This window comes from Carcharhinus amblyrhynchos, chromosome 31 (genome assembly GCF_965287045.1).
Source record: "Carcharhinus amblyrhynchos chromosome 31, sCarAmb.v2.hapA, whole genome shotgun sequence".
NCBI lineage: Eukaryota > Metazoa > Chordata > Chondrichthyes > Carcharhiniformes > Carcharhinidae > Carcharhinus > Carcharhinus amblyrhynchos.
Window position 1 is genome coordinate 3,032,185 of NC_137354.1, and position 27,314 is coordinate 3,059,498.

The window sequence follows — 27,314 nt, forward strand, 5'->3', positions numbered from 1 at the left end:
ATTGTAGATCGCATCATGTTTACAGATTATAGATTCCTTAATCCATACCTTCCATAATAACTAGACACAGCTTGTCACTGCACAGACAGAGAACTTCAACTGTTTAAAGTTTATTTGTTTCTAACAAAACGTTAAACATTTTAACATCTTAAGTCACATAGTCATTGAATGGATGAAGAAATGAAATATTTACAAAGGCTTTAAGTGAACTGTAGCCACTGAGATTACCCTTGGTTACACACTGATCATCTGTGATTTGATCCAATGCACATTCCAACATATCTAATCACCCACATCTTGCTTTAGTTAATGAAAGGTAGTATAAATAATGCACAATATATAAAAAAAAACCAACACCGAGGAGGAAAATTTGCCGGGAACTCTCTCTTTCTAAAGCTGTCAGGACTGGAGGGTCATGTGAAAATCTGAAGTTTGAGATGAACAGTCCTTATCAGGATCAGGATGTTACAGATTACAGAACCAAGGCAGCTCGATGGAGTTAAGATACAGATCAGCCATAATCTAAATGAATGGCAGAACAGACCCAAGGGGCTGAATGGCCACGTTCCTGTTCCTCTGCTCTCCATGTTGGCCCTATATCAATAAATTTGATTTGTCTTTTTGAACTGAACTGTAACTTTGTCCTTTAAGCTTCACAATGATTACACCAATATTTTTTCCTCCATGCAGCAAAGGAGTGAGTTATTGGCATTTTTGATGGGGTCAGTAACCGCTGAGGATTAGTACTCACTTTCCAGAACCTGCCCTTTGCTCATAGATCACACCTCCTGTTCTTGTCCTGCTCCCAGTATCGCTCGGGGAGATGGACTAACTGGCTATAATAGGTCCTCAGAGGTGGCAATCCCATCACCAAAATTCCTTTATTTACAAGATCCACCAACACAAAGTGTTTTCAGTAAACAGTCTCTATCCGGAGTGCCAGAGGAACTGACACTCCTGTTTAAGTACAGAGAATGGGCCTTCCTGATTGGACCATCAATTTGCCCCTTAATCAGGGAGATCTTTTGATGGGCCCTTAATCAGGGAGTTCCTGATTAAAATTCTTACACTGACACAGGAAGCGTTCCCCCATTATCCGGGATAACACACACAGCAAGCAAAGGTGTTTCAACTGCAGTATTGAGGCACCTCTCTCTCCTCCCTCCTCACACCCGTGTCCACAGAATCTCACCTTTCTCACTGCCTCCCCAGGCCAGACAAGACTCCCAAACTCCAGGAACATCCAACCTGCACGTAACCTTCAGAATGGGTGGAGAAGTTTGTTTATCAAAAAAGAGAAGAAGCGAATCATAGGAAGATTCTGTCTCCATCCAGATTCCTGAATTTATTTTGTCTTTCATCCCAAAAATATCCCAGGGCGTGGGGATCATTCCTCAAAAATCTTCGTCCCAGCCGGAAAACTCATCCGAAGGCTCGTCAGTCTCTGGGGTGAAACTATCGAAGTTGCTGTGATCCACTGGACCTTTCAACTGAAGCAAGAAGTGAAAAAGATCAGCAGGGTCAGAGAGGGTTAGACTGTGGGGACAGGGAGCATGGACTACGCTTGTATTCCCTGGAATGTGTAAAATTAACGGGGCGGGGGGGGATTCAATTATAAGTTCATAAGGTATAGGAGCAGAATTGGGCCATTCGGCCCATTGAGTCCGCTCCACCATTCGATCATGGCTGATATGCTCCTCATTCCCATTTTCCTGCCTTCTCCCCGTAACCCTTCAACCCATTAAAAATCTGTCTAACTCCTCCTTAAATTTACTCTCTGTCTGAGCATCCACCACACTTTGGGGTAGCAAATTCCACCTCGATCCATGAAAGGGTTAATAGGAAAGATTGTGATGTTAACAGTTCACCCAGGTTATCCAGGTTACCATGCAGTTTTTACACCAAAGCTGTATCTGGAGCTCTGGATAGTGATGGTTGAGATGCCAATGTTCTTTCTGTCATATGGCTAAGCAGGAATCTCTCCCATTCTATACCACCCATGGACCTTTCCCCATTGGGGTGAAGGACAGGGTAGATAGGCAGGTTAAAAGTCAGCTTTGTGTGATGATACTGTGCTATTATTATATTTTAGTTTTAAGGGAGGACTGCTTTAGGATTTAATGTTTTGTTACAAGCAGTCGGTTTGTTTGGAAGGGATACAACAGATGCTGGAAAGCAGGATAATTACTCATTTTTAATCATGCAAGTGTTTATTTAGCAGAAGGCTTGATGAGCTTTTGTTTGCTGAAGAAGAGGTGTTTCCCTGATTAAAGTATTGGAAGGGTGTGTTAAGGTCATATAGTCATGTGATAGTAGAAATGGAAGGAGTTAGGTTAATAACTGAGAGCTTTCTGAGATGAATTGTTGGAGGGGGCAGTTTAAAGACAACACAGCTCACAAAACAGCTCTCACTCTCTCTACAAAATCCCTCTGGAAATTCCAAAGCTGTTAACAAAGGTAAGAGCAAGTCTGCCTGGATTTGCTAACTATTTTTAAAGTGGGGTTTAAGTCTATAAGAGAAATACTGCTTTATTGGAACTGAATAGTGATAAGTTAGAAGTTAAGAGTTATTTCTTTTTATGTTTAAAGATTGTTCAATGGTTGAGAGTTAAACAGTTTCATTTTGTTAGGGTTATTCTTAAACTGTGTTTTGAAGAAAGCTTGTTTTGATAACGAGCTCTAATTTCTCAGTGGAATTACAAGTATCCTTTCCTCACATTTATGCCAAAATAGAAAACTTGTGGGGTGTAGAATGGCTTCACAATATACCTTGGGGTTCCTGATCCGGCCCCCTGACAGACATCTCCAGAATAGGGCGGATAATGTGGGATAAAGTTTGAGGACAGACTCTGGTGCCTTGTGAATGGGATTCTGTCAGCCAATCAGAAGACCACCTCTGACTGTCACAGTCTGAGAAACAAGAAGGCAGTGAGAAAGTTTTCTAACTTTCACCCAGCAAGGAGGCAGATTAGTGAGAGAGAGACACACACGGGGTAAGTGTGGCCTTTAAATGATGGAAAATACTGAAGGGGAAAAACTTGGAATCAGGTGGGAAATGAAAACCTTGACTTATGAGGAATGTTTGAGGACTCCGGATCTGTACTCGGTGGAGGGGGATCCCATTGAAACTTACAGAATACTGAGAGGCCAGGGTAGAGTGGACATGGAGAAGATGTTTCCATTAGTCAGAGAGATTACAATCTGAGGGTACAGCCTCAGAGTAAAGGGAGAACCCTTTAGAACCGAGATAAGGAGGAATTTCTTCAGTCAGAGGGTGGTGAATCTGTGGAATTCCATTACCACAGGAGGCTGTGGAGACCGGGTCAATGAGTATATTTAAGACAGAGATAGATAGATTCTTGTTTGGTGAGGGTATCAAAGGTTACAGGGGAAAAGGTGTGGGGATGGGGTTGAGAAACTTATCAGCTGTAGTGGCAGAACAGACTTGATGGGCCGAATGGCGTAATTCTGCTCCTGTATTTTATGGTCTTAGGGAAAAGGAGGCAATCCAAGAAAAGGAGATTTAAGTCTGCCAGTGAAAGGAGCAGGTTATAAAATGCAATGTTTTAAACGAGTCATGCCCAGATTTATTCTGCTCTGTTACTCTTGAAGGCAGAAATAAAGGGTGAGATTCTCTGGCTGCGCTCGATCCAAAACCGGAGAATCCCACCCAGGGACATGGGACCTTTGTGTGATTCACCCCTCCCCCGTTATAATTCCCATGGCGGGTGGGACGGGAGAATTCACCCCAAATGCATTAAACCCCTTGGCACTGACCATACTGCGCATTGCACAAGTAGAAAGAAAACATCTATTATTTTATCAGCATTCTGATTAACCTTAACTGAGAAAAGTGAAGCCTTATCTGCGGAGTACACCCACCTGGGAAGCATTTATAAAGTTATAATTACCTCCCTGCGAAGAACAGACTGCATCTTCCGAGTCCTGAGCCCTTCCCAGTCAAAGCCTTGGAACCATCTGAAAGAAAGTAAATGGATCTGACTGTGAATTTGTGTTGTGATTATTATTTATTCTGCTGATATCAGTGACGTGGTAACTCTCAGTTAGAAGGGGAGGGATGAAACCCACTCTGAGGATAATGTGCAGATTAAGATTTGTGTTCCACTGAATATCAAAGCTTTATGAATTGGATAACAGAATACCGGGAAGTGTTAGGACTCTGTATTGAACTTGCCTGCACACCTTGCATACATAAAGTATCTCTCCCATCAAAATACATTCAAATGTTTCACAGCAAGAACTCTTTCTTGACAGGGCAGCGAGTGGAGTTCAGAATCACAACTTTTTTGAGAAAGGGGCAGATTTGAATTAAAATGAGAGTAAATACAACTTTCACATTCACTCTCTCCCCAATTCCAGGATGGGTGTTAGCACATGAACAGCCTGTCTTTCTGCCAGTTCTCCAGCATAGAATCTTACAGTGCAGAAAGAGGCCATTTGGCCCATCAAGTCTACACCAATCCCACCCAGGCCCTATCCCCATAACCCCAAGCATTTTACCCTAGCTAGTTCCCCTGACACCAAGGGGCAATTCACCATGGCCAATCCACCTAACCCACATATCTTTGGACTATGGGAGGAAACCGGAGCACCCGGAGGAAACCCACGCAGACACCGGGAGAATGTGCAAACTCTACACAGACAGTGACCAAGCCGGGAATCGAACCTGAATCCCTGATGCAGTAAGGCAGCAGTGCTAACCACTGTGCCATTTGCTGCCCACGGCATTGATGGTATTTTCCTCTCAACAGCCCCCTTTATTTTCACATTTTTGTCTCTTTCCCCAAGAAGGATTTATTGGGTAGATTTGGCTCATGACAAATTTGGCAATTCATTTTGACTGAGTTTCTTTTCTGTTAATTCCTCAGAACTTCTGGTAATTCTGATCTGGATTAATCCAATTGGTAAACAGGTTTTGCAGCACAGAAACACAGGCCATTCAGCCCATCTGGTCCATTATCTGCATCGCCTTCTGTTCCTTTCTCCCTGATGTGTTGATCTAGATTCCCTGGAAATGTATCTATATTACTCACCTTATCCACTCTGTGTGATAGTGAGTCCCACCACTCTCTGCATAGAGACCTTTCTCCTGAATTCCCCACTGGATTTATCTGGCTATCCCATGTCGACAGTCACATCTGTATTCTTTCACATTTTACTTCTTTTATGGTGAACTTTCATGATGATCAAGGTGAAGGTTATCATTCCCACGGGATTTATGGATTTTGCTCCCACTCATTCCCAGCACGGGGATGGATGAAGGGATCATTTTTTGGTGTCTGTGGTTGTCAGTATTAACCCTTGTCCACTGGCCACTCAGAATGTAAATCCCACCACACACACAGTCCCGGGATTTGCTAGCCATTGGGAATATTGTCAGTGATGTGCCTGAGATACAGGGAGGCTGGGTGTTCGATACCAGCTCCGGATGATTCCCACTGTAAACATCTTCGTGTCAGCCAACCAGTGACACTCAACACATTCAGCTGTCCACTGAGCCGGTGTGTGGTGGTCCCCCAATCCAATCCATTCACAGCAATAGGAGGCCATTGGGAGGCACGGCGGCACAATGGTTAGCACTACTGCCTCACAGTGCCAGGGAGCCGGGTTCGATTCCTGGCTGGGGTCACTGTGTGGAGTTTGCACGTTCTCCCCATATCTGCGTGGGTTTCCTCCGGGTGCTCCAGTTTCCTCCCACACTCCAAAGATATACAGGCAAGGTGGATTGGCCGTGCTAAATTACCCCTCCATGTCCTGAAATGTGCAGGTTAGGGGGATCAGTGGGGTAAATACGCGGGGTTATGAGGATAGGGCCTGGGTAAGATGCTCTGTTGAAGAGTCAGTGAAGACTCGATGGGCTGAATGGCTTCCTTCTGCACTGTAGGGAGTCTATGATTCAGCCTCTCAGACCTGTTCCATCATTAAATTCAATCTTGGCTGCATCTTAACTCCAGTTATGTGTATTGGTTCTGTAACCTGTAATAACCCCTGGCCAAAACTAATCTACCATTCCCAGTTTTAAAGATTTCCATTGGCTCCCAGGTTCAGCGGAGTTTTGGGGAAAAAAGTTCCAGTTTTCCGTGACCTGGTTTCCCACCAACACCTTAGTTACCGCACTAATATCCAACACACCCCTTTGATTGTCTGCTCCACTTACTTGTTTTTCCGAATATCATTTATTCCATTTTTCTTGTTTCCTAACCTCTCTGTTGGATTAACTCTGCACAATTAGCAAACAAATATGTTAAAATATGATCACAATTAATAAAGCACTTTCAAAATTATAATTCATTCATCGTGAAAACACATCAAAATCTGAAGACAATTAAATAGCAAAATTGTTCCCTTCGAAACACATCGAACAAAACTAAACACAAAACAAGTGTTGGAACAGACAGAAGGTCAGGCAAAACTGGAGTCCCTCATTCTCTGTGTGCAGGTTAGGTCTGTAAAATAATGAGGGGCATAGATCAGCGAGACAGCCAATATCTTTTCCCAAAGGTAGGGGAGTCTAAAACTAGAGGGCATAGGTTTAAGGTGAGAGGGGAGAGATACAAAAGGCAAAAGGTGCCAGGCAAAAGGCGGGGAATTATAGGCCGGTTAGTTTAACGTCTGTGGTGGGTAAAATGTTAGAATCTGTCATTAAGGAGGAAATTGCGAGGCATCTTGAAGGGAATTGCTTGATAGAGCAGACGCAGCACGGTGTCATTAAAGGGAAGTCGTGTCTGACAAATTTACTGGAGTTCTATGAGGATGTGTCTAGGGCGGTGGATAGAGGAGAGCCGGTGGATGTGGTCTTTCTGGATTTTCAGAAGGCGTTTGACAAGGTACCTCACAAGAGGTTATTGCAGAAGGTCAGGGGGCATGGAGTTGGGGGGAGGGTGTTAGCGTGGATAGAGGATTGGTTGTCAAATAGGAGGCAGAGAGTGGGGGTCAACGGGTGCTATTCGGATTGGCGGATGGTGACTAGTGGGGTGCCCCAGGGGTCGGTGCTGGGGCCTCAGCTTTTTACCATTTATATAGATGATCTGGAGGAGGGAACCGAGTGTAGGGTGTCGAAATTTGCTGATGACACCAAGATTGGTGGAACGGCAAATTGCGCGGAGGGTGTGGAGAGTCTGCAGAAGGATCTAGATAGGCTGGGCGAATGGGCCAGGAAATGGCAAATGGAATTTAATGTTGGCAAGTGTGAGGTGGTCCACTTTGGTAGGAATAATGGTAGGAAGGGCTATTACTTACGGGGCGAAAAACTGCAGCAGGCGACGGTGCAGAGGGACCTCGGGGTCCTTGTGCATGAGTCGCAAAAACCCAGCTTGCAGGTGCAGCAGGTGGTCAGGAAGGCGAATGGGATGCTGGCCTTCATAGCGAGGGGGATTGAATATAAAAGTAGGGAGGTCTTGCTGCGGCTGTATAGGGCATTGGTGAGGCCGCAGCTGGAGTACTGTGTGCAGTTTTGGGTGCCGCACCTGCGCAAGGATATTTTGGCCCTGGAGGGGGTGCAGAGGAGGTTTACTAGGCTGATACCGGAGTTGAGGGGATTGAGCTATGAGGAGAGGCTGAATAAACTAGGCTTGTACTCGTTAGAGTTTAGAAGAATGAGGGGAGATCTCATTGAGATGTATAAGATGATGAATGGGATGGATAGGATAGAGGTGGAGAGACTCTTCCCGCTCAAAAAAGACAGTAGGACTAGGGGGCACAGCCTCAAGATAAAGGGGGGGGTGGTTTAGAACGGAGTTGAGGAGGAACTTCTTCACTCAAAGGGTGGTGAATCTCTGGAATTCTCTGCCCGTTGAAGTGGTGGAGGCTGCCTCGCTAAATATTTTTAAGACGCGGGTTGATGGGTTTTTGATAAGAGAGGGGATTAAGGGTTATGGGGAGAGGGCGGGAAAGTGGAACTGAGCCACGACAGATCAGCCATGATCTTATTGAATGGCGGGGCAGGCTCGAAGGGCTGGATGGCCTACTCCTGCTCCTATTTCTTATGTTCTTATGTTCTTATGTACAAAAGGGTCCAGAGAGGCAATTTTTCACACAGAGGGTGATGAGTGTCTGGAACAAGCTGCCAGAGGTAGTCTTAGAGGTGGTTACGATTTTATCTTTTGAAAAGTATTTACACAGTTACCATGGGTAAGATGAGTATAGAGGGATATGGGCCAAATACAGGCAATAGGGGTTTAAAAAAGGGCAGCATGGACAAGTTGGGCTGAAGGGCCTGTTTCCATGCTGAAAACCTGTCTGACTCGATGAGGTTGATTCACCGTGTTTAATTGACCTGAGTATTCGGGAGATTAGCGGGGTTATAGGGATAGGGCCTGGGGGGGATTGTTATTGGTGCAGAATCGATGGGCCAAATGGCCTCCTGCTCTGTGGGGTTCTATGATTCTGTTCTCTGATTCCAATCCACTTGCTGGGACTGATGTGCCTGATTTCTGGCACTCTCAGTTCCACACTGGAAACAGGCGTGGAGCTATATTAGGTATGCAGGAGGGGATTTTAATATCATCTAAATACAATTAGCGGGCCTGCGGCTGGACAGGGTGGGGCCTGGTGGGGTGATTGCTGGGGGGTGTGGGGGGGCTCTCACTGCCACTCTGCAGACAGGATCGGTGGGGAAGGAGGGAGGGGGGTGATTGGGGCAGACTAGGGGGTGGTCGGGACTGTGGGGGAAGGGGGGAGGGGGGTGATCGGGGCAGACTAGGGGGTGGTCGGGACTGTGGGGAAGGGGGGGAGGGGTGGTGATCGGGGCAGACTAGGGGGTGGTCGGGACTGTGGGGAAGGGGGGAGGGGGTAATCGGGGCAGACTAGGGGGTGGTCGGGACTGTGGGGAAGGGGGGAGGGGGTGATCGGGGCAGACTAGGGGGTGGTCGGGACTGTGGGGAAGGGGGGAGGGGGGTGATCGGGGCAGACTAGGGGGTGGTCGGGACTGTGGGGAAGGGGGGGGTGATCGGGGCAGACTAGGGGGTGGTCGGGACTGTGGGGAAGGGGGGAGGGGGTGATCGGGGCAGACTAGGGGGGGGTCGGGACTGTGGGGAAGGGGGAGGGGGTGATCGGGGCAGACTAGGGGGTGGTCGGGACTGTGGGGAAGGGGGAGGGGGTGATCGGGCAGACTAGGGGGTGGTCGGGACTGTGGGGAAGTGGGGTGGTGATCGGGGCAGACTAGGGGGGTCGGGACTGTGGGGGAAGGGGGAGGGGGTGATCGGGGCAGACTAGGGGTGGTCGGGACTGTGGGGAAGGGGGGGGGGTGATCGGGGCAGACTAGGGGTGGTCGGGACTGTGGGGAAGGGGGAGGGGTGATCGGGGCAGACTAGGGGTGGTCGGGACTGTGGGGAAGTGGGTGGTGATCGGGGCAGACTAGGGGGGGTCGGGACTGTGGGGAAGGGGGAGGGGGTGATCGGGGCAGACTAGGGGGTGGTCGGGACTGTGGGGAAGGGGGGGGGGGGTGATCGGGGCAGACTAGGGGGTGGTCGGGACTGTGGGGAAGGGGTGGTGGTGATCAGGGCAGACTAGGGGGTGGTCGGGACTGTGGGGAAGGGTGGTGGTGATCAGGGCAGACTAGGGGGTGGTCGGGACTGTGGGGAAGGGGTGGTGGTGATCAGGGCAGACTAGGGGTGGTCGGGACTGTGGGGAAGGGGGGAGGGGTGATCGGGGCAGACTAGGGGGTGGTCGGGACTGTGGGGAAGGGGGAGGGGGTGATCGGGGCAGACTAGGGGGTGGTCGGGACTGTGGGGAAGGGTGGTGGTGATCAGGGCAGACTAGGGGGTGGTCGGGACTGTGGGGAAGGGGGAGGGGGTGATCGGGGCAGACTAGGGGGTGGTCGGGACGCTGGGGAGGGGGGGGGGGTGATGGGCAGACTAGGGGTGGTCGGGACTGTGGGGAAGGGGGGAGGGGTGATCGGGGCAGACTAGGGGTGGTCGGGACTGTGGGGAAGGGGGGAGGGGGTGATCGGGGCAGACTAGGGGGTGGTCGGGACTGTGGGGAAGGGGTGGTGGTGATCGGGGCAGACTAGGGGGTGGTCGGGACTGTGGGGAAGGGTGGTGGTGATCAGGGCAGACTAGGGGGGTCGGGACTGTGGGGAAGGGGGAGGGGTGATCGGGGCAGACTAGGGGGTGGTCGGGACTGTGGGGAAGGGGGGGGTGATCGGGGCAGACTAAGGGGTGGTCGGGACTGTGGGGAAGTGGGGGGTGGTCGGGGCAGACTAGGGGGTGGTCGGGACTGTGGGGGAGGGGGAGGGGGTGATCGGGGCAGACTAGGGGTGGTCGGGACTGTGGGGAAGTGGGGGGGTGGTCGGGGCAGACTAGGGGGTGGTCGGGACTGTGGGGAAGTGGGGGGTGGTCGGGGCAGACTAGGGGGTGGTCGGGACTGTGGGGAAGGGGGGAGGGGTGGTGATCGGGGCAGACTAGGGGTGGTCGGGACTGTGGGGAAGGGGGGAGGGGGTGATCGGGGCAGACTAGGGGGTGGTCGGGACTGTGGGGAAGTGGGGGGGTGGTCGGGGCAGACTAGGGGGTGGTCGGGACTGTGGGGAAGGGGGGAGGGGGGTGATCGGGGCAGACTAGGGGTGGTCGGGACTGTGGGGGAGGGGGTGATTGGGGCAGACTAGGGGGTGGTCGGGACTGTGGGAAGGGGGAGGGGTGGTGATCGGGGCAGACTAGGGGGTGGTCGGGACTGTGGGGAAGGGGGAGGGTGGTTGGCACTGCAGGGTGGGTTGGGACGGCAGGCGGGATTGGGGCAATGGGCAGGGTGTGGTTTGGCATTGCCAAGGGTTGGCACTGTTGGGGGAGGGGCTGGGCATGGTCAGGGAGACCAGCAATCTGGCCGTGTGGCGGGGTGGGGTGAGGAGTGGGGGGGGGGGGGTGATGGAGGCCGGTTTTGCTGGGGTGATGGGGCTGGCCAGCGATTGAGCTGGCCAATAACCCAGAGGCACATGCACCGATCTCAGCACTGACCCATTTATTTCTGGAGTGAATCATGTTAGTGCATTCTGCAATGCACAGAGTGTGGGAGATTCATTTTAAAACTCCCGCTGAAAAAACAGCATGATTTACTCCAGTTTTTACACAAATTCCACACACAGAATGTTTTTGGGAGAATCTCCCCTGGAATGTCTTCCCACCTAGTTTACAAGATGAGTCACAAATCGCGATTGGTGAATCGTGATGGAACTTAAACAAAGCAGAAACACTCCCAAAAACACCAAGACTGGGATTTCTGTTTATTTGTTCATGGGATATGGGTATCGCTGACAGGGCCAGCATTTATTGCCCATCCCAAATTGTCCTTGAGCGGAGTGGCTTACATACCCAACTCAGAGGCAACGCTGCTGTGGCTCTGGAGTCACATGTAGGCCAGACAGGGTAAGGACAGCAGATTTCCTTCCCTAAAGGACATGAGTGAACCAGATGGGTTTATACAACAATTGACAATGGTTTCATGGTCATCAGTAGATTCTTAACTCCAAATATTTATTGTTTGTCAACATTTGCCATTGAAGAAAGTTCCCCAGGTCATTACCATGGGGTCTCTGGAATATCAGTCTAATGACAATACCACAATACCACTGCCTCCCCCAACATCAGCTGAAGAAGGATTTGGAAAAAAGAAGAATTTGGTGTTACACAGAAAGGTGGAAGGAGGGTGAGACCAATTGGAAAGTTCAAGGGCTAGGATGGCCCATTAGGGAGTAGATTTAATACATTTATCAATAATATACAAGAAATGACAAACAGTTAATATACAAGAAATGACAAACAGTTTAAATGGATTCTTCACCTCAGTCTTCACAAAGGAAGAACGTAGACACTCCCTGGATTTAGTAAATGTGGGAAAGGCTTGTTGAAACTAAGATATAAAATGATGAAGGATTAAAATGCTTTAGGAATAGCCATGTTCCACCTGTTGGTATTGAGCATCTTGTTGTAATGAAGGGTCAGGTTTATTGCTTACTTGCACAGTCTCCTGATCAAATCCTCGGGTCGCTTTGAAATTCGCTTGGGAAAATCCACTTTCTCCATTCCTCTCAAAATCATGTTGTAAATTTGAATTGGATCAGGGCCTGTAAATGGAGGACTAGAGCGATAGAAAGATTGGAGCATTAATCAGCTTGGGCCCATGTGTAATCCTTTCAATGTTTAGGTGACAGAGCTATGTATCATCATAGAATCCCTACCGTGCAGGAGGAAGCCATTCGGCCCATTGAGTCTGCACCTAGCACAATCCCACCCAGGCCCTATTCCTGTAACCCCACACACTTACCCTGCTAATCCCATGACAGAGTCAGTTTAGCACGGTCAATCAACCTAACCCACACATCTTTGGACTGCGGGAGGAAACAGGAGCACCCGGAGGAAACCCACACAGACACAGGGAGAATGTGCACACTCCACACAGACAGTGATCTGAGGCCGGAATTGAACCCGGGTCTATGGCACTGTGAGGCAGCAGTGTTAACCACTGTGTCACCGTGCTGTAACTGGGCAGTTTGATTAATCTCAGCTGAGTATGACCAGTCATGATAAATACAAAACCAACAAGTTACCAACAAGGGTGCTTAATAAAGAAAAGATGCGAAAGGTGTTGGAAACACGTCAGTATCTGAAGGAGTTGAGAACCTCATTACAATCCTCTTCAACACAACAACTGAAATGTTGCTCCACATCCTTAGCACCATTTCCTCTCTGGTTACCATGGTGATATGGGCTGGAATGTCAGGGTGGGTGGGGCGGGGGGTTCTTTCTCTGCTTGGATTAACTCGATAATTCACTGTGTGGATCAGGTGGGAAATTCTGTGCGACACTTCTCGATATGTTGTTGGATATCCAGTACACAAATCAGGAGGTACTTGGAGAGAATGCTGTTAATATATTCCTCATCATCGTGTGTGGCAATGATATTGTGAAGAGAATTACTCGTTAAACATGTGGCATTGATTGTACTACACGTGGAAACAGCTGGAACAGCTTGAGGAGGGAGCTTCTTTAGGTCAGTAACACTGAGGAACTACCTTATAATAAACGGTTGAGGACTCTGGGTCCGTAACTCATTGGAGTTTAGAAGAATGAGGGGGGATCTTATTGAAACTTACAGGATACTGCGAGGCCTGGATAGAGTGGACATGGAGAGGATGTTTCCACTAGTAGGAAAAACTAGAACCAAAGGGCAGAACCTCAGGCTAAAGAGACGATCCTTTAAAACAGAGATGAGGAGGAATTTCTTTAGCCAGAGGGTGGTGAATCTGTGGAAGTCTTTGTCGCAGAAGACAATTGAAGCCAGGTCATTGAGTGTCTTTAAGACAGAGATAGATAGGTTCCTGATTAATAAGGGGATCAGGGGTTATGGGGAAAAGGCAGGAGAACGGGGATGAGAAAAATATCAGCCATGATTGAATGGCAGAGCAGACTCGATGGGCCGAGTGGCCTAATTCTGCTCCTATGTCTTACCAATTTGAACCTGAAGAGCAGTCTGGATTGATTCTTCCATCATAGCCCTTTTTGTGAGTAAATTATTATTGTGCTGGGGGATCGATTCACTGATGGAATCATTGGTTTCCCCCAACTCAAACCCTGTTCATGAATGTTACTGCGGATGGCCCTGAGCTGAATATACTCTGAGCTCTGGAGTTCCTCTCTAAAACTCTCCATCCTCTCTCTTCCACTTTAAAACCTCCTTCAAAACTTACCTCTTTGACAAAGCTACACGTCGCCTTTTCCAATATCTCCTAATGTGTCTCAATGTCAAATTCTGTCTGATAATCGAGAGGGTGAACCACCATGGGATGTTTAACTTTATTAAGTATAACAATTATAAATATACTCATTATTTTACTTGAAAACTGAGATCCCACCTGAACTCCAGAAACTCGTTTCAAGCTTGTCTCTGGCGTGTGATTGTCAATAAATCACCAGCCTTCACCATGAAGCCAAATTTTATCCAACAAGTAAAATAATTGCAGTGCAAAAAAAGCAAATAGTTCTTCCCATCGAGTGTCAGGCTGATTGGTTAGCGGAATCATTTCTAGAAAATGCCAACGAATGGTGAGAATGTGAAACTCGCTACCACAGAGGGTGTTTGAGACAAAACATTCAGGCATATTTAGGGGGAGAGCTTGATAAACAGATAAGAGAGAAAGGAATGGAAGGGCACGGTGGTGGGGTGGGAGGAGACTCTTGTGGAGCTTCAACATGGGGGATAGATGGCCTGAATGGCCTCTTTCTGTGCAGACTGACTTTCATTGCTTGGCATGGTGGCGTGGTGATTAGCACGGCTGCCTCACAGCACCAGGGACTGGGGTTCAATTCCCACCTTGGGTCACGGTCTGTGCAGTCTGCATGTTCTCCCCATGTCTGCGTGGGTATCCTCTGGGTGCTCCAGTTTCCTCCCATGGTCCAAAGATGTGTGGGTTAGATTGATTGGCCATGCTAAGTTGCCCCTTAGTGTCGGGGGATTAACTAGGGTAAATGGGGTTATGGGGATAGGGTCTAGGGATGGTGCAGACTCGATGGGCCAAATGGCCTCCTTCTGCACTGTAGGGATTCTATAAGGACAAAGTTAAGTTTATTTATTAGTGTCATAAGTAAGGCTTACATTAACACTGCAATGAAGTTACTGTGAAATTCCTCTTGTTGTCACCCTCCGGGTGTTCGGGTACACTGAGGGAGAATTTAGCATGGCCAATGTACCTAAACAGCACATCTTTGGACCATGGGAGGAAACCGGAGCACCTGGAGGAAACCCACGCAGACACAGGGAGAATGTGCAGACTCTGCACAGATGGTGACTCAAACCGTGAATTGAACCCAGGACGCTGGTGCTGTGAGGCAGCTGTGCCAGTCCGCTGTGCCACCGTGCTGCCCACGTGGCAATGCGATCAGAGGTTGCATGTTTTTGTGAGTCATTGCTGTGGTGTTGATGACTTGTTGAAGAGTAAATTCTGCACTGAGTGTAATTCCAATCCCAATCAATATAACCTTTCATAGTGAAGAGTTTTTGACTGCAGCCTGAAGGAGCAGAGTCATCCCCAGTCCTTGCAGAATAAAACCCCAACGTAACCACACAGTGTTCAACCTCTTCCCAATCCCCCAGTGACAGAACGTTAACATCCTGCCTCCCAGCTCAGAGGGAAAGGAACAGAAGGAATATGTTAATCACTCGGCTCAGCGAAATACAGAAAGGTGATTTTCATATGTATGACTCGCTGAAGGAGCTTTCCAGAAGGAGCCACACAGCAAGACACTACTTGAATTTATTCTGTACTCAGACCGACCAACAAAAGACAGATCGCTGTCTCATTGTCAGTCAGTGATTAGGAAGCTGTTGCTGTATAAATAATATTTTACTAACAGAATCTGTGATTTTATTCCCAGTAAGATGAAATGAACATGCTAAACAGATTCTATCTTCACACAATGGTTTGTGGCAATGCCCCTCATTTAGCTAATGACAAAATGCATGATCCAGTGACATTAATGTTCTCAGAACAAATCACCTGATGGATCCGTCTTCTTTGCCAAGTGGAAGTAAATTTCAAAGCCGTAACTTAGGAATAATATTAAACTCTGCGTTTCTTCCACAATCCCATCGTCCCAAAACCAAACATGGTCAGTGAAGGCCTATCTCAGAATTGTTACAGTGCAGATGGGGGCCATTTGGCCCATCATGTTTGCACCAGCTCTCTAAACAAGCAACATCACCTCTTAAAAGTTAAAGTGAAAATCCCCTAGTCGCCACACTCCAGTGCCTGTTCGGGTACACTGAGGGAGAATTTAACAACTCACCTAACCTGCATGTCTTTCGGACTGTGGGAGGAAACCAGTGCACCGGGAGGAAACCCATGCAGACACGGGGAGAACATGCAAACTCCACACAGACAGTGAACCAAGCGGGAATCGAACCCAGGTCCCAGGTGTTGTGAGGCAGCAGTGCTAAAGAAAATATTAGTGTAAAACAGCAGGCAGGAACCTGAGATCTCTGCATTGTGAATGTGTGCTGGTTGATTCCAGTCGGTGCACAGCGTGAGTACACTGTGCCGGTATAACTCCTAGCTGCTCATTCCAATATAACCACAAGACATTTTCCTTCAATATCACTCCAACATAACAAAAAGTTTCACATTGAACCACTGCTGTGACATGAATGTATGTTAATGACAGGGCTGCCCTTTTAAGGATGGGCCGAATGGCCTCCTTCTGTGCCGTAACCCTCTGCAAAGATGCGCGGGGTTTGTTTAATTGGCCATGTTTAATTGCCCCTTAGTGTTGTAAGATGTGTGGGTTAGACGGATGAGCAGGGTAAATACCTGGGGTTTCAGGGATAGGATCTGGGTGGGATTGTTGTCAGTGCAGACTCGATGGGCTGAATGGCCTCCTTCTCTATTGAAGGGATTCTATGAACTCTAAAAACAGGGGGCTGAGCTTTTTAGCCCTTCTCAGGTGATCCTCCCACGAGGCAGTTCCCCCAAGGCAGGATTCCCAGCAATGGGGCTGGCAAACAACGCAAAGTGCCATTGACATTGGCGAGGCTGGAAGATCCCACTGCCAACCTCTGCACCATAAAACACACCAGGGGGCACAAAGCCCACCCATGATGTTGATTTGCTATCACCTACCCAATAAAGTGAGGATTTGCCCCTCTGTGTTGTGTGGTGTGTCAGTGTTTCCTGCGCTGTGTTGCTGTCAGATCGACACTTTGCTTCAATACTCACTTTCCAGTCAGCAGTTCAAAGATCAGGATTCCCAGAGACCAATAGTCTGCCCCAAAGTCGTGCCCCTTGTTCATGATGATCTCCGGAGCAACGTATTCCGGAGTTCCACAGAATGTCCATGTCTTCTTACCGAGGCCAATCCTCTTCGCAAAACCAAAATCAGCCTAATGGGAAGAGGGGAAGGGAGAGGGAGAGGGAGAGAGGGAGGGTTAGGGGGAGGGAGAGGGAGGAGGAGAGGGGGAGAGATAGGGGGAGGAGGAGGGAGAGAGGGAGGCAAGGAGGGAGAGGGGGAGGGTTAGGGGGAGGGAGAGGGAGGAGGAGAGGGGGAGAGATAGGGGGAGGAGGAGGGAGAGAGGGAGGCAAGGAGGGAGAGGGGGAGGGTTAGGGGGAGGGAGAGGGAGGAGGAGAGGGGGAGAGATAGGGGGAGGAGGAGGGAGAGAGATAGGGGAGGAGGAGGGAGAGAGGGAGGCAAGGAGGGAGAGGGGGAGGGTTGGGGGAGGCGGGGAGGGAGAGGGAGGAGGAGAGGGGGAGAGAGAGGCAGGGCGGGAGGGAGAGGTGGGGAAGGAGGGAGGAAGAGGAGGGACAGAGTGTGAAGGAAAGGAGGGAGGATGCAGGGCGAGAGATAGGGAGAGTTGAAAGAAAGGGAGAAAGTGGGGAGAAGAGGGAGAAAAGGGGAGAAATGAGATGAAGACAGGGGTTAGAAAGAGAGAGAAGGGTAAAAGAAAGAACATAAAAATGTGAGCAATAGGAGCCGGACTAGATCATAGTGAGTTTGCTCCACCGTTTATTCCAGTCATGGATACTCCTGGGCTCCCTTCTCCAATCTCTCATACACTCCCCACCTATCCCAGCCTTACACATATACAGCGATGGAGCACCCAGTACTCTCTGTGCTAAAGGGTTTCATGGCCCTTTGAGTGGAATGGAGTGAGGGAGAGAAAAGGGAGAAGGGCAAAATGCAGAGAGGGGAAGGGTAGGAAAGAGAGAGAGAGAGGGGGGGGGGGGGTCTGTTACAGACACCTGGAACAGTCAGCACCTGAATTAACATCTCATTAAAAGGCAGCACTGTTCCAGTCTGTTGTGAACCAGGGCTCATAGTTTGAGGATAAGGAGATAAACCTTTTCAAACTGAGGTGAGGAGACATTTCTTCACCCAGAGGGTGGGGAATGTGTGGAATTCACTGCCACAGAAAGTCGTTGAGGCCAAAACGTTTTGTGATTTCAAGAAGAAATTAGATATCGCTCTTGGGGCTAGAGGGATTGAGGGATACGGGGGGGGGACAAGGGGGAATCAGGATATTGAATTTGATGATCAGGATGAATGGCGGAACATGCTTGAGGGGCTGAGTGGTCTGCTCCTGCTTCTAGGAGTAGCATTTCAACTCACAACCACCAAACTCTGAGTGAGGCACTGTCCCAATAATCTTTCACCTCTTGTGTTTTCCGGTGAGTGCCGCTGGGAACAGTTGCTCTAATTTTACACTCCATCATTTCAGAACAAAGACTGATCTGCAATTCCAGCAGAATTTCTGCTGCATGGGCAGTTTTCACATTTACTCCCCACATTGTGTGGACGATAAAAGCTTCTGTGTTCTGTTCACAATGTGGATTTTAAGGAGGTTTATCTAAAAAGCGAACATGTTGCAGCTTCCAGCCCACATATCTGGGCAATGTGGAACTGCGAGGTGCTGATCTTGGGGGGATAGACCTTTCCTGGCTGAAAGCAATGTAAACACTGATAGCCCAGCAGAGATTGAATTACTCCTGGAAACTACTGGGATTCTATAACTGGGTCCTCACTGCTCGCTGGAGCCCGGCAGTGAGAAACAAGCACTTTACTTGGTTTAGACATTGCACAGGGTAAAAATCCAACACAGTGTCATGTTGTGCACAGCTAATGATGAGATGTTGCCTGGAAACGAATGGACCCGTTGCGAATGTAGATAGTGGTGGTGAAATCGATAGACTGGGAAATGTTAGTGTTCCTGTCCACAGTGTGAACAGAATTTCTGATTAGTTATCACACCCCAAACTGAATCCAGCTCCCTCTGTTGTACGATAGACAGACCTTGGCCAGATCTGTTCAGAGCTGAACATACAATCTCATCAACACTCCAGGCGGCACAGCGACACAGTGGGTTAACACTGCTGCCTCACAGTGCCAGGGACCCGGGTTCGATTCCCAGCGACACAGTGGGTTAACACTGCTGCCTCACAGTGCCAGGGACCCGGGTTCGATTCCCGGTGGCACAGTGGTTAACACTGCTGCCTCACAGTGCCAGGGACCCGGGTTCGATTCCCGGTGGCACAGTGGGTTAACACTGCTGCCTCACAGTGCCAGGGACCCGGGTTCGATTCCTGGTGGCACAGTGGTTAACACTGCTGCCTCACAGTGCCAGGGACCCGGGTTCGATTCCCAGTGGCACAGTGGGTTAACACTGCTGCCTCACAGTGCCAGGGACCCGGGTTCGATTCCCAGCGACACAGTGGTTAACACTGCTGCCTCACAGCGCCAGGGACCTGGGTTCGATTCCCAGTGGCACAGTGGGTTAGCACTGCTGCCTCACAGTGCCAGGGACCCGGGTTCGATTCCCAGTGACAAAGTGGGTTAACACTGCTGCCTCACAGTGCCAGGGACCCGGGTTCGTTTCCCAGTGACACAGTGGGTTAACACGGCTGCCTCACAGTGCCAGGGACCCGGGTTCGATTCCCAGTGGCACAGTGGGTTAACACTGCTGCCTCACAGCACCGGGGACCCGGGTTTGATTCCCAGTGGCACAGTGGGTTAACACTGCTGCCTCACAGCGCCAGGGACCCGGGTTCCATTCCTGGTGGCACAGTGGGTTAACACTGCTGCCTCACAGCGCCAGGGACCCGGGTTCGATTCCCAATGGCAGAGTGGGTTAACACTGCTGCCTCACAGTGCCGGGGACACAGGTTCGATTCCTAGTGGCACAGTGGGTTAACACTGCTGCCTCACAGCGCCAGGGACCCGGGTTCCATTCCCGGTGGCACAGTGGGTTAACACTGCTGCCTCACAGCGCCAGGGACCCGGGTTCCATTCCCGGTGGCACAGTGGGTTAACACTGCTGCCTCACAGTGCCGGGGACCCGGGTTTGATTACCTGTGGCACAGTGGGTTAACACTGCTGCCTCACAGTGCCAGGGACCTGGGTTCGATTCCCAGTGGCAGAGTGGGTTAACACTGCTGCCTCACAGTGCCAGGGACCCGGGTTTGATTCCCGGTGGCACAGTGGTTAACACTGCTGCCTCACAGTGCCAGGGACACAGGTTCCATTCCTGGTGGCACAGTGGGTTAACACTGCTGCCTCACAGTGCCAGGGACCCGGGTTTGATTCCCGGTGGCACAGTGGTTAACACTGCTGCCTCACAGTGCCAGGGACACAGGTTCGATTCCTGGTGGCACAGTGGGTTAACACTGCTGCCTCACAGTGCCAGGGACACAGGTTCGATTCCCGGTGGCACAGTGGGTTAACACTGCTGCCTCACAGTGCCAGGGACCCGGGTTCCATTCCCGGTGGCACAGTGGGTTAACACTGCTGCCTCACAGTGCCAGGGACACAGGTTCGATTCCCGGTGGCACAGTGGGTTAACACTGCTGCCTCACAGTGCCAGGGACCCGGGTTCGATTCCCAGTGGCACAGTGGGTTAACACTGCTGCCTCACAGTGCCGGGGACCTGGGTTTGATTCCCGGTGGCACAGTGGGTTAACACTGCTGCCTCACAGCGCCAGGGACCCGGGTTCCATTCCCGGTGGCACAGTGGGTTAACACTGCTGCCTCACAGCGCCAGGGACCCGGGTTCCATTCCCGGTGGCACAGTGGGTTAACACTGCTGCCTCACAGCGCCAGGGACCCGGGTTCCATTCCCGGTGGCACAGTGGGTTAACACTGCTGCCTCACAGTGCCAGGGACCCGGGTTTGATTCCCGGTGGCACAGTGGGTTAACACTGCTGCCTCACAGTGCCAGGGACCTGGGTTCGATTCCCAGTGGCACAGTGGGTTAACACTGCTACCTCACAGTGCCAGGGACCCGGGTTCCATTCCTGGTGGCACAGTGGGTTAACACTGCTGCCTCACAGCGCCAGGGACCCGGGTTCCATTCCCGGTGGCACAGTGGGTTAGCACTGCAGCCTCACAGCGCCAGGGACCCGGGTTCCATTCCCAGTGGCACAGTGGGTTAACACTGCTGCCTCACAGTGCCAGGGACCCGGGTTCCATTCCCGGTGACACAGTGGGTTAACACTGCTGCCTCACAGTGCCAGGGACCCGGGTTCGATTCCCGGTGGCACAGTGGGTTAACACTGCTGCCTCACAGTGCCAGGGACCCAGGTTCGATTCCCGGTGGCACAGTGGTTAACACTGCTGCCTCACAGTGCCAGGGACACAGGTTCGATTCCTGGTGGCACAGTGGGTTAACACTGCTGCCTCACAGCACCAGGGACCCGGGTTTGATTCCCGGTGGCACAGTGGTTAACACTGCTGCCTCACAGTGCCAGGGACACAGGTTCCATTCCTGGTGGCACAGTGGGTTAACACTGCTGCCTCACAGTGCCAGGGACCCGGGTTTGATTCCCGGTGGCACAGTGGGTTAACACTGCTGCCTCACAGTGCCAGGGACACAGGTTCCATTCCCGGTGGCACAGTGGGTTAACACTGCTGCCTCACAGTGCCAGGGACACAGGTTCGATTCCCGATGGCACAGTGGGTTAACACTGCTGCCTCACAGCGCCAGGGACCCGGGTTCCATTCCCGGTGGCACAGTGGGTTAACACTGCTGCCTCACAGTGCCGGGGACACAGGTTCGATTCCCGGTGACACAGTGGGTTAACACTGCTGCCTCACAGCGCCAGGGACCCGGGTTCCATTCCCGGTGGCACAGTGGGTTAACACTGCTGCCTCACAGTGCCAGGGACCCGGGTTCGATTCCCAGTGGCACAGTGGGTTAACACTGCTGCCTCACAGTGCCGGGGACCCGGGTTTGATTCCCGGTGGCACAGTGGGTTAACACTGCTGCCTCACAGTGCCAGGGACCCGGGTTCCATTCCCGGTGGCAGAGTGGGTTAACACTGCTGCCTCACAGCGCCAGGGACCCGGGTTCCATTCCCGGTGGCACAGTGGGTTAGCACTGCTGCCTCACAGCGCCAGGGACCCGGGTTCCATTCCCAGTGGCACAGTGGGTTAACACTGCTGCCTCACAGTGCCAGGGACCCGGGTTCCATTCCCGGTGACACAGTGGGTTAACACTGCTGCCTCACAGTGCCAGGGACCCGGGTTCGATTCCCGGTGGCACAGTGGGTTAACACTGCTGCCTCACAGTGCCAGGGACCCAGGTTCGATTCCCGGTGGCACAGTGGTTAACACTGCTGCCTCACAGTGCCAGGGACACAGGTTCGATTCCTGGTGGCACAGTGGGTTAACACTGCTGCCTCACAGCACCAGGGACCCGGGTTTGATTCCCGGTGGCACAGTGGTTAACACTGCTGCCTCACAGTGCCAGGGACACAGGTTCCATTCCTGGTGGCACAGTGGGTTAACACTGCTGCCTCACAGTGCCAGGGACCCGGGTTTGATTCCCGGTGGCACAGTGGTTAACACTGCTGCGTCACAGTGCCAGGGACACAGGTTCCATTCCTGGTGGCACAGTGGGTTAACACTGCTGCCTCACAGTGCCAGGGACCCGGGTTTGATTCCCGGTGGCACAGTGGTTAACACTGCTGCCTCACAGTGCCAGGGACACAGGTTCCATTCCCGGTGGCACAGTGGGTTAACACTGCTGCCTCACAGTGCCAGGGACACAGGTTCCATTCCCGGTGGCACAGTGGGTTAACACTGCTGCCTCACAGTGCTAGGGACCCGGGTTCCATTCCCGGTGGCACAGTGGGTTAACACTGCTGCCTCACAGTGCTAGGGACCCGGGTTCCATTCCCGGTGGCACAGTGGGTTAACACTGCTGCCTCACAGTGCCGGGGACACAGGTCCGATTCCTGGTTTGGGTCACTGTCTGTGTGAAGTTTGCACTTTCTCCCCATGTCTGCCTGGGTTTCCTCCCACAGTCTGAAAGATGTGCTGGTTAGGTGCATTGGCCCTGCTAAATCCTACTGTTGGGGGGATTAAAATGTGGGGTTACAGGAATAGGGCCCGGGGTGGGATTGTGGTTGGTACAGACACGATGGGCTGAATGACCTCCTTCAGCACTGTAGGGATTCTATGAACACAAGCAGTCAGGGTTGGCAACTCTCACTTCAGATGGGATTTTCCCTGAGGTTTGAACGAAGGAAAGCTCTCTCCAGGTGTCAGTGTTTGAAAGAGGCTGTTTGATGGACAGATATTTTGGTCTCTCGGGGAATCGAATCATTATGGGGAGTGGGCGGGGCAGGTGGACTGGAGTCAAAGTTCAACCATAATCACATTGATTGGTGGGGCAGGTTAGAGGGCCGAACGGTCTGATGTTCCCATATCCTAGTGGGTGAATAACATGGTCAGATGTGGCCTGGGAGGCGGACATACCATTTTCACATATCCATCTGAATCCAGCAGCAAATTCTCCGGTTTGAGATCCCGGTAAACGATTCCCCGATTGTGCAAATAATCGAAGGCTTCCACCACACACCCAACACAAAACCGCGCTGTCGATTCCTCAAAAAAACACCTGAAAACAAAGTTACAAACTCAGCTTTGACAGGGAGAAAGAAACCTGGTTATTTGTGTTTAGTCTTTGTCACTGTGTCCAAGGTGCTATATAAATGGAAGTTATTGCTGTTGCTCTTTAGTGTGTGTTATTGTTAATGTACCGAACATTCTGTGTCTACGGCAGCTAATGGTTGAGGTGATGGCCTAGTGATATTATCACTAGATTATTAATCCACAAACTCAGCTAATGTTCTGGGGACTCGGGTTCGAATCTGTCACTGCAGATGGTGAAATTTGAATTCAATAAAAAATATCTGGAATTAGGACTGATGACCATGAAACCATTGTCAGGAAAACCCATCTGGGTTCACTAACGTCCTTTAGGGAAGGAAATCTGTTGTCCTTACCTGGTCTGGCCTACATGTGACTCCAGAGACACAGCAAATGTGGTTGACTCTCAACTGCCGTCCAAGGGCAACTAGGGATGGGCAATAAATGCTGGCCAGCCAGCGACACCCATGTCCCACAAATGAATAAAAAAAACTCAGATGATCCATTAGCCTAGAATGGTTTTGACAGTTTGACCTGTGAAGGAGGAAGCTTCACACCTGATGTGTGAGGAGTCAGGGTTAACCTTGGGTTCAGATTCCCCTGTGGAGGCTGGGGTTTCTTCTTGTTCAACACACAACGGCAATCCCCATCAATCTGGGCTATCTGATCTTCAGGAACAGTTTTATGGGCACTTTAACTTCATGGAGCCCCCAGTCCGAAACCCTAATGTGTGGAAAAGTGAACTCATATCCCCCTTGCCTGAATTTTAGTTTGGCTGCTGGGTTACCAGCTATTCACCTCAAAAACATGGACTCTAAAGCAACGGGCAGAGTGGACGTGGAGAGGATGTTTCCACTAGCAGGAAAAACTAGAACCAGAGGGCACAACCTCAGGCTAAAGGGACGATCCTTTAAAACAGAGATGAGGAGGAATTTCTTCAGTCAGAGAGTGGGGAATCTGTGGAACTCTTTGCCACAGAGGAGGCCGGGTCATTGAGTGTCTTTAAGGCAGAGATAGATAGGTTCCTGATTAATAAGGGGGCCAGGGGTTATGGGGAAAAGGCAGGAGAATGGGGATGAGAAAAATAATGGATAAATAAATGTGTGGGGTTACAGGGATAGGGCCTGGGTGGGATTGTTGTGGGTTCAGGCTCGATGGTCCAATTGGCTTTCTGCTGTAGGGATTCTGCAAAAAGTCCCAAATTGCTGTTTGTGATGTACTCAGCTTTACACTGCTGCCTATAGCTGTGCAGCATAAGGAACCTAACTCTCCCACCCATTTGTTATTAGCCAACCTCCACCACCCCACCCCCCCTCCTCTGCACCGCTCCCCCACCCCCCCACCCCCCACACCCCCTATCATTCAGAGAGCTTCAGGGAGAGGTTTCCAGGCTCCACTCTGTTTGTTGTGAAGCTGCTTCCTAATTTCACCCTTGTGTGGCACTAATTTTAAGACGGAGCCCCTCATTCTGCACTCACCCCCACCCCCGCCAGAGGAACTTGTTTCCCTTCATCGATCTGAATGAATCATTCCAAGCAGCTGGATTTGACCAGCCGCAATCCTTCTAAATTCCAAAGGGTTTCACAAACTGCCCTCCTAACTTAACCCTTTCAATTCCAGCTTCCCTCTAGTGAATCTAACATTCCCTCAAAGGCCCAAATATTCTTCCTGAGGTGTGGTGCTGAAGATTGAAAGGAGTTATTGTTAACGGACTCTGAGTAAATGAAGCAGAAGTTCTATTCCGGTTGTTGTTGCTTGTCTAAAACATCGGTGCCACTTTGCTACATATTGTTTGTATTGTTATACTAAGCACGTTAAACAGAGATTCACTCACATATCACGGAGAATGCTCCACAGCTCTCCCCCCAAGCACACCTCCAGGAGCATGTACACATACTTGGAGTCACGGAAAGTTCGGTACAACCTGGAAGGGATAAGAAGCTAAAGGTTAGACAATCAATTAATAATGCCTCACATCAAACCATCGTGTAATGGTTAGCTTCATTTTCCATTGCATGATGGCACAGTGGTTAGCACTGCTGCCTCACAGCGCCAGGGACCCGGGTTCAATTACGGCCTTGGGTCACTGTCTGTGCAGAGTCTGCACATTCTCCCCATGTCTGCGTGGGTTTCTTCCAGATGCTCTGGTTTCCTCCGACAGGCCAAAAAATGTGTTGGTTAGGTGCATTGGCCGTGCCAAATTCTCCCTCAGTGTACCCGAACAGGCGCCGGGGTGTGGTGACTCGGGGATTTTCACAGTAACTTCATTGCATTGTTAATGTAAGCCTACTTGTGACACTAATAAAATAAACTTAAAGAAATGACGTCGGGTTCTAACTTGATGGGCTGAGGGGCCTTTCCTGTGCTGTATGACTCTATATCAGCCTGTTGGAGTTGGGGAGAAACCCCCTGTTCCTTCCCCTGCTCCCCGGTCCTCCTGCCCCATCTACCCTGTGGACAGTGGCTGTTTGTTGGGGGTTATGCTTATCCATGGTGAACCCTAGGCTCATGGTCAAAATGAATGGTGCAGCAGTCTCAAAGGGCCGAATGGCCTACTCCTGCTTCTATTTCCTATGTTTTCTGGGGCTGAATCAGTTGTTTCTGTTCATTTGCTGCCCTGCTACCTCGTTCCCCTCCTCTCGAGGCCTCTGTCAAATCTCATTCATTGACCAAGCTCGTTCTGCCACCTTTCCTCATATCTCCTTCAGTGCCCTGCTGCCCACTCGGGTCTCATTATTCTCCTGGGAACCAGCTTGGGAACTGGCGATGTTAATGGTGCCCATATACTGGATGGCAAATAGAACTGGTAAACCTGCCAAACCAACCTAACTGCCCAGTTGAACAGAACCAACAGAATCTCCAACCCTTCAACATGTCAACGTGGTGAAAATACAGGAAAAGAAATGGTCACTGCTGAGAAAGGCAAGAGAAAATATTTATCAGACATTGATAATGTTTAGCACAACTGACCTTCTTCACTAGTAATGAGAGACACCGGCTTCAGATAAACAGTCAAGTCGCGTTTACATTCCAAGTGAATCACTTCTCATCGACCGATGTCCAGTGTTTTTTTAATATGGAATGTGGGCAAGACTGGTAAGAGCAACATTTGTTGCCCATTCCTACTTGCCCCTGAGGTGAGTGGCTGGATCGGCCATTCCAGAGTCAGCCCCCATTGCTGTGGTTTTGGAGTCACATGTAGGCCAGACCGAGTAAGGACAGCAGATTCCCTTCCCTAAAGGACATTGGTGAACCAGATAGGATTCTGAAACACTCAATGATAGTTTGATGGTCACCATCACTGAGACTAGCTTTCAATTCCAGATTTACGGGCTGCCACAGTGAGACTTGAACCGGTGCCTCCAGAGCTCTGTGCTGGCCTGTGGGATTACTGCACTCCCTCTGTAGCAAAGACCTCCTTCCTCAGATAAGGACACTAAATCTGCCCTCAGTACTCCAGGTGTGGCCTTACTAATGCCCTATACAGTTGCAGCCACCAAAAAGAACAAACACCTGGAAAGACCAACAACTGTGAGTCACACACACACCATCGCCACTTGGAAAGAAATCGCAGTTCATGTGGAAAGGCGCTACACAAATGCATTTTATTTCTTCTCTGAACTAATAGGATCATTGCAAAAGAGTGAAATATCCACTATAGCCTCTGGATTGATCGGTACATTAATACTGTCTATAATAATTGGTATTTACCCTTTTAGTTTCAAATTATTTTAAAATATTCCATGATGAAAAACTTTGCTATACTCTTATACAAGCAGCTGCAACAGAAGGTTTTGCTCCCAATGACACAATCCATTGAAAATTAATTAACTTTTTCTCTGTCAGCTGGAGGAACAATTCATTTTCATCTGACATTTCTGAATTTTTTTGGTG

The 27,314-nt window shown here is 50.2% G+C and overlaps 1 protein-coding gene across 2 annotated transcripts in view; it reads right to left on the reverse strand.

The window, feature by feature from the left end:
* Positions 1-1,394: 1,394 nt before the first annotated feature.
* Positions 1,395-27,314, reverse strand: part of prkg2l (protein kinase cGMP-dependent 2, like) — a 50,894-nt gene continuing 24,974 nt past the window's right edge. For both annotated transcript variants that reach the window (XM_080215565.1, XM_080215564.1), the window contains exons 12-18: positions 25,255-25,344; positions 23,247-23,388; positions 16,718-16,881; positions 11,965-12,087; positions 6,179-6,241; positions 3,912-3,978; positions 1,395-1,490 (exon numbers count right to left, since the gene is read on the reverse strand). In XM_080215565.1, the coding sequence (XP_080071691.1) occupies positions 1,395-1,490; positions 3,912-3,978; positions 6,179-6,241; positions 11,965-12,087; positions 16,718-16,881; positions 23,247-23,388; positions 25,255-25,344 (745 nt within the window). The remainder of the gene's footprint in view (positions 1,491-3,911; positions 3,979-6,178; positions 6,242-11,964; positions 12,088-16,717; positions 16,882-23,246; positions 23,389-25,254; positions 25,345-27,314) is intronic.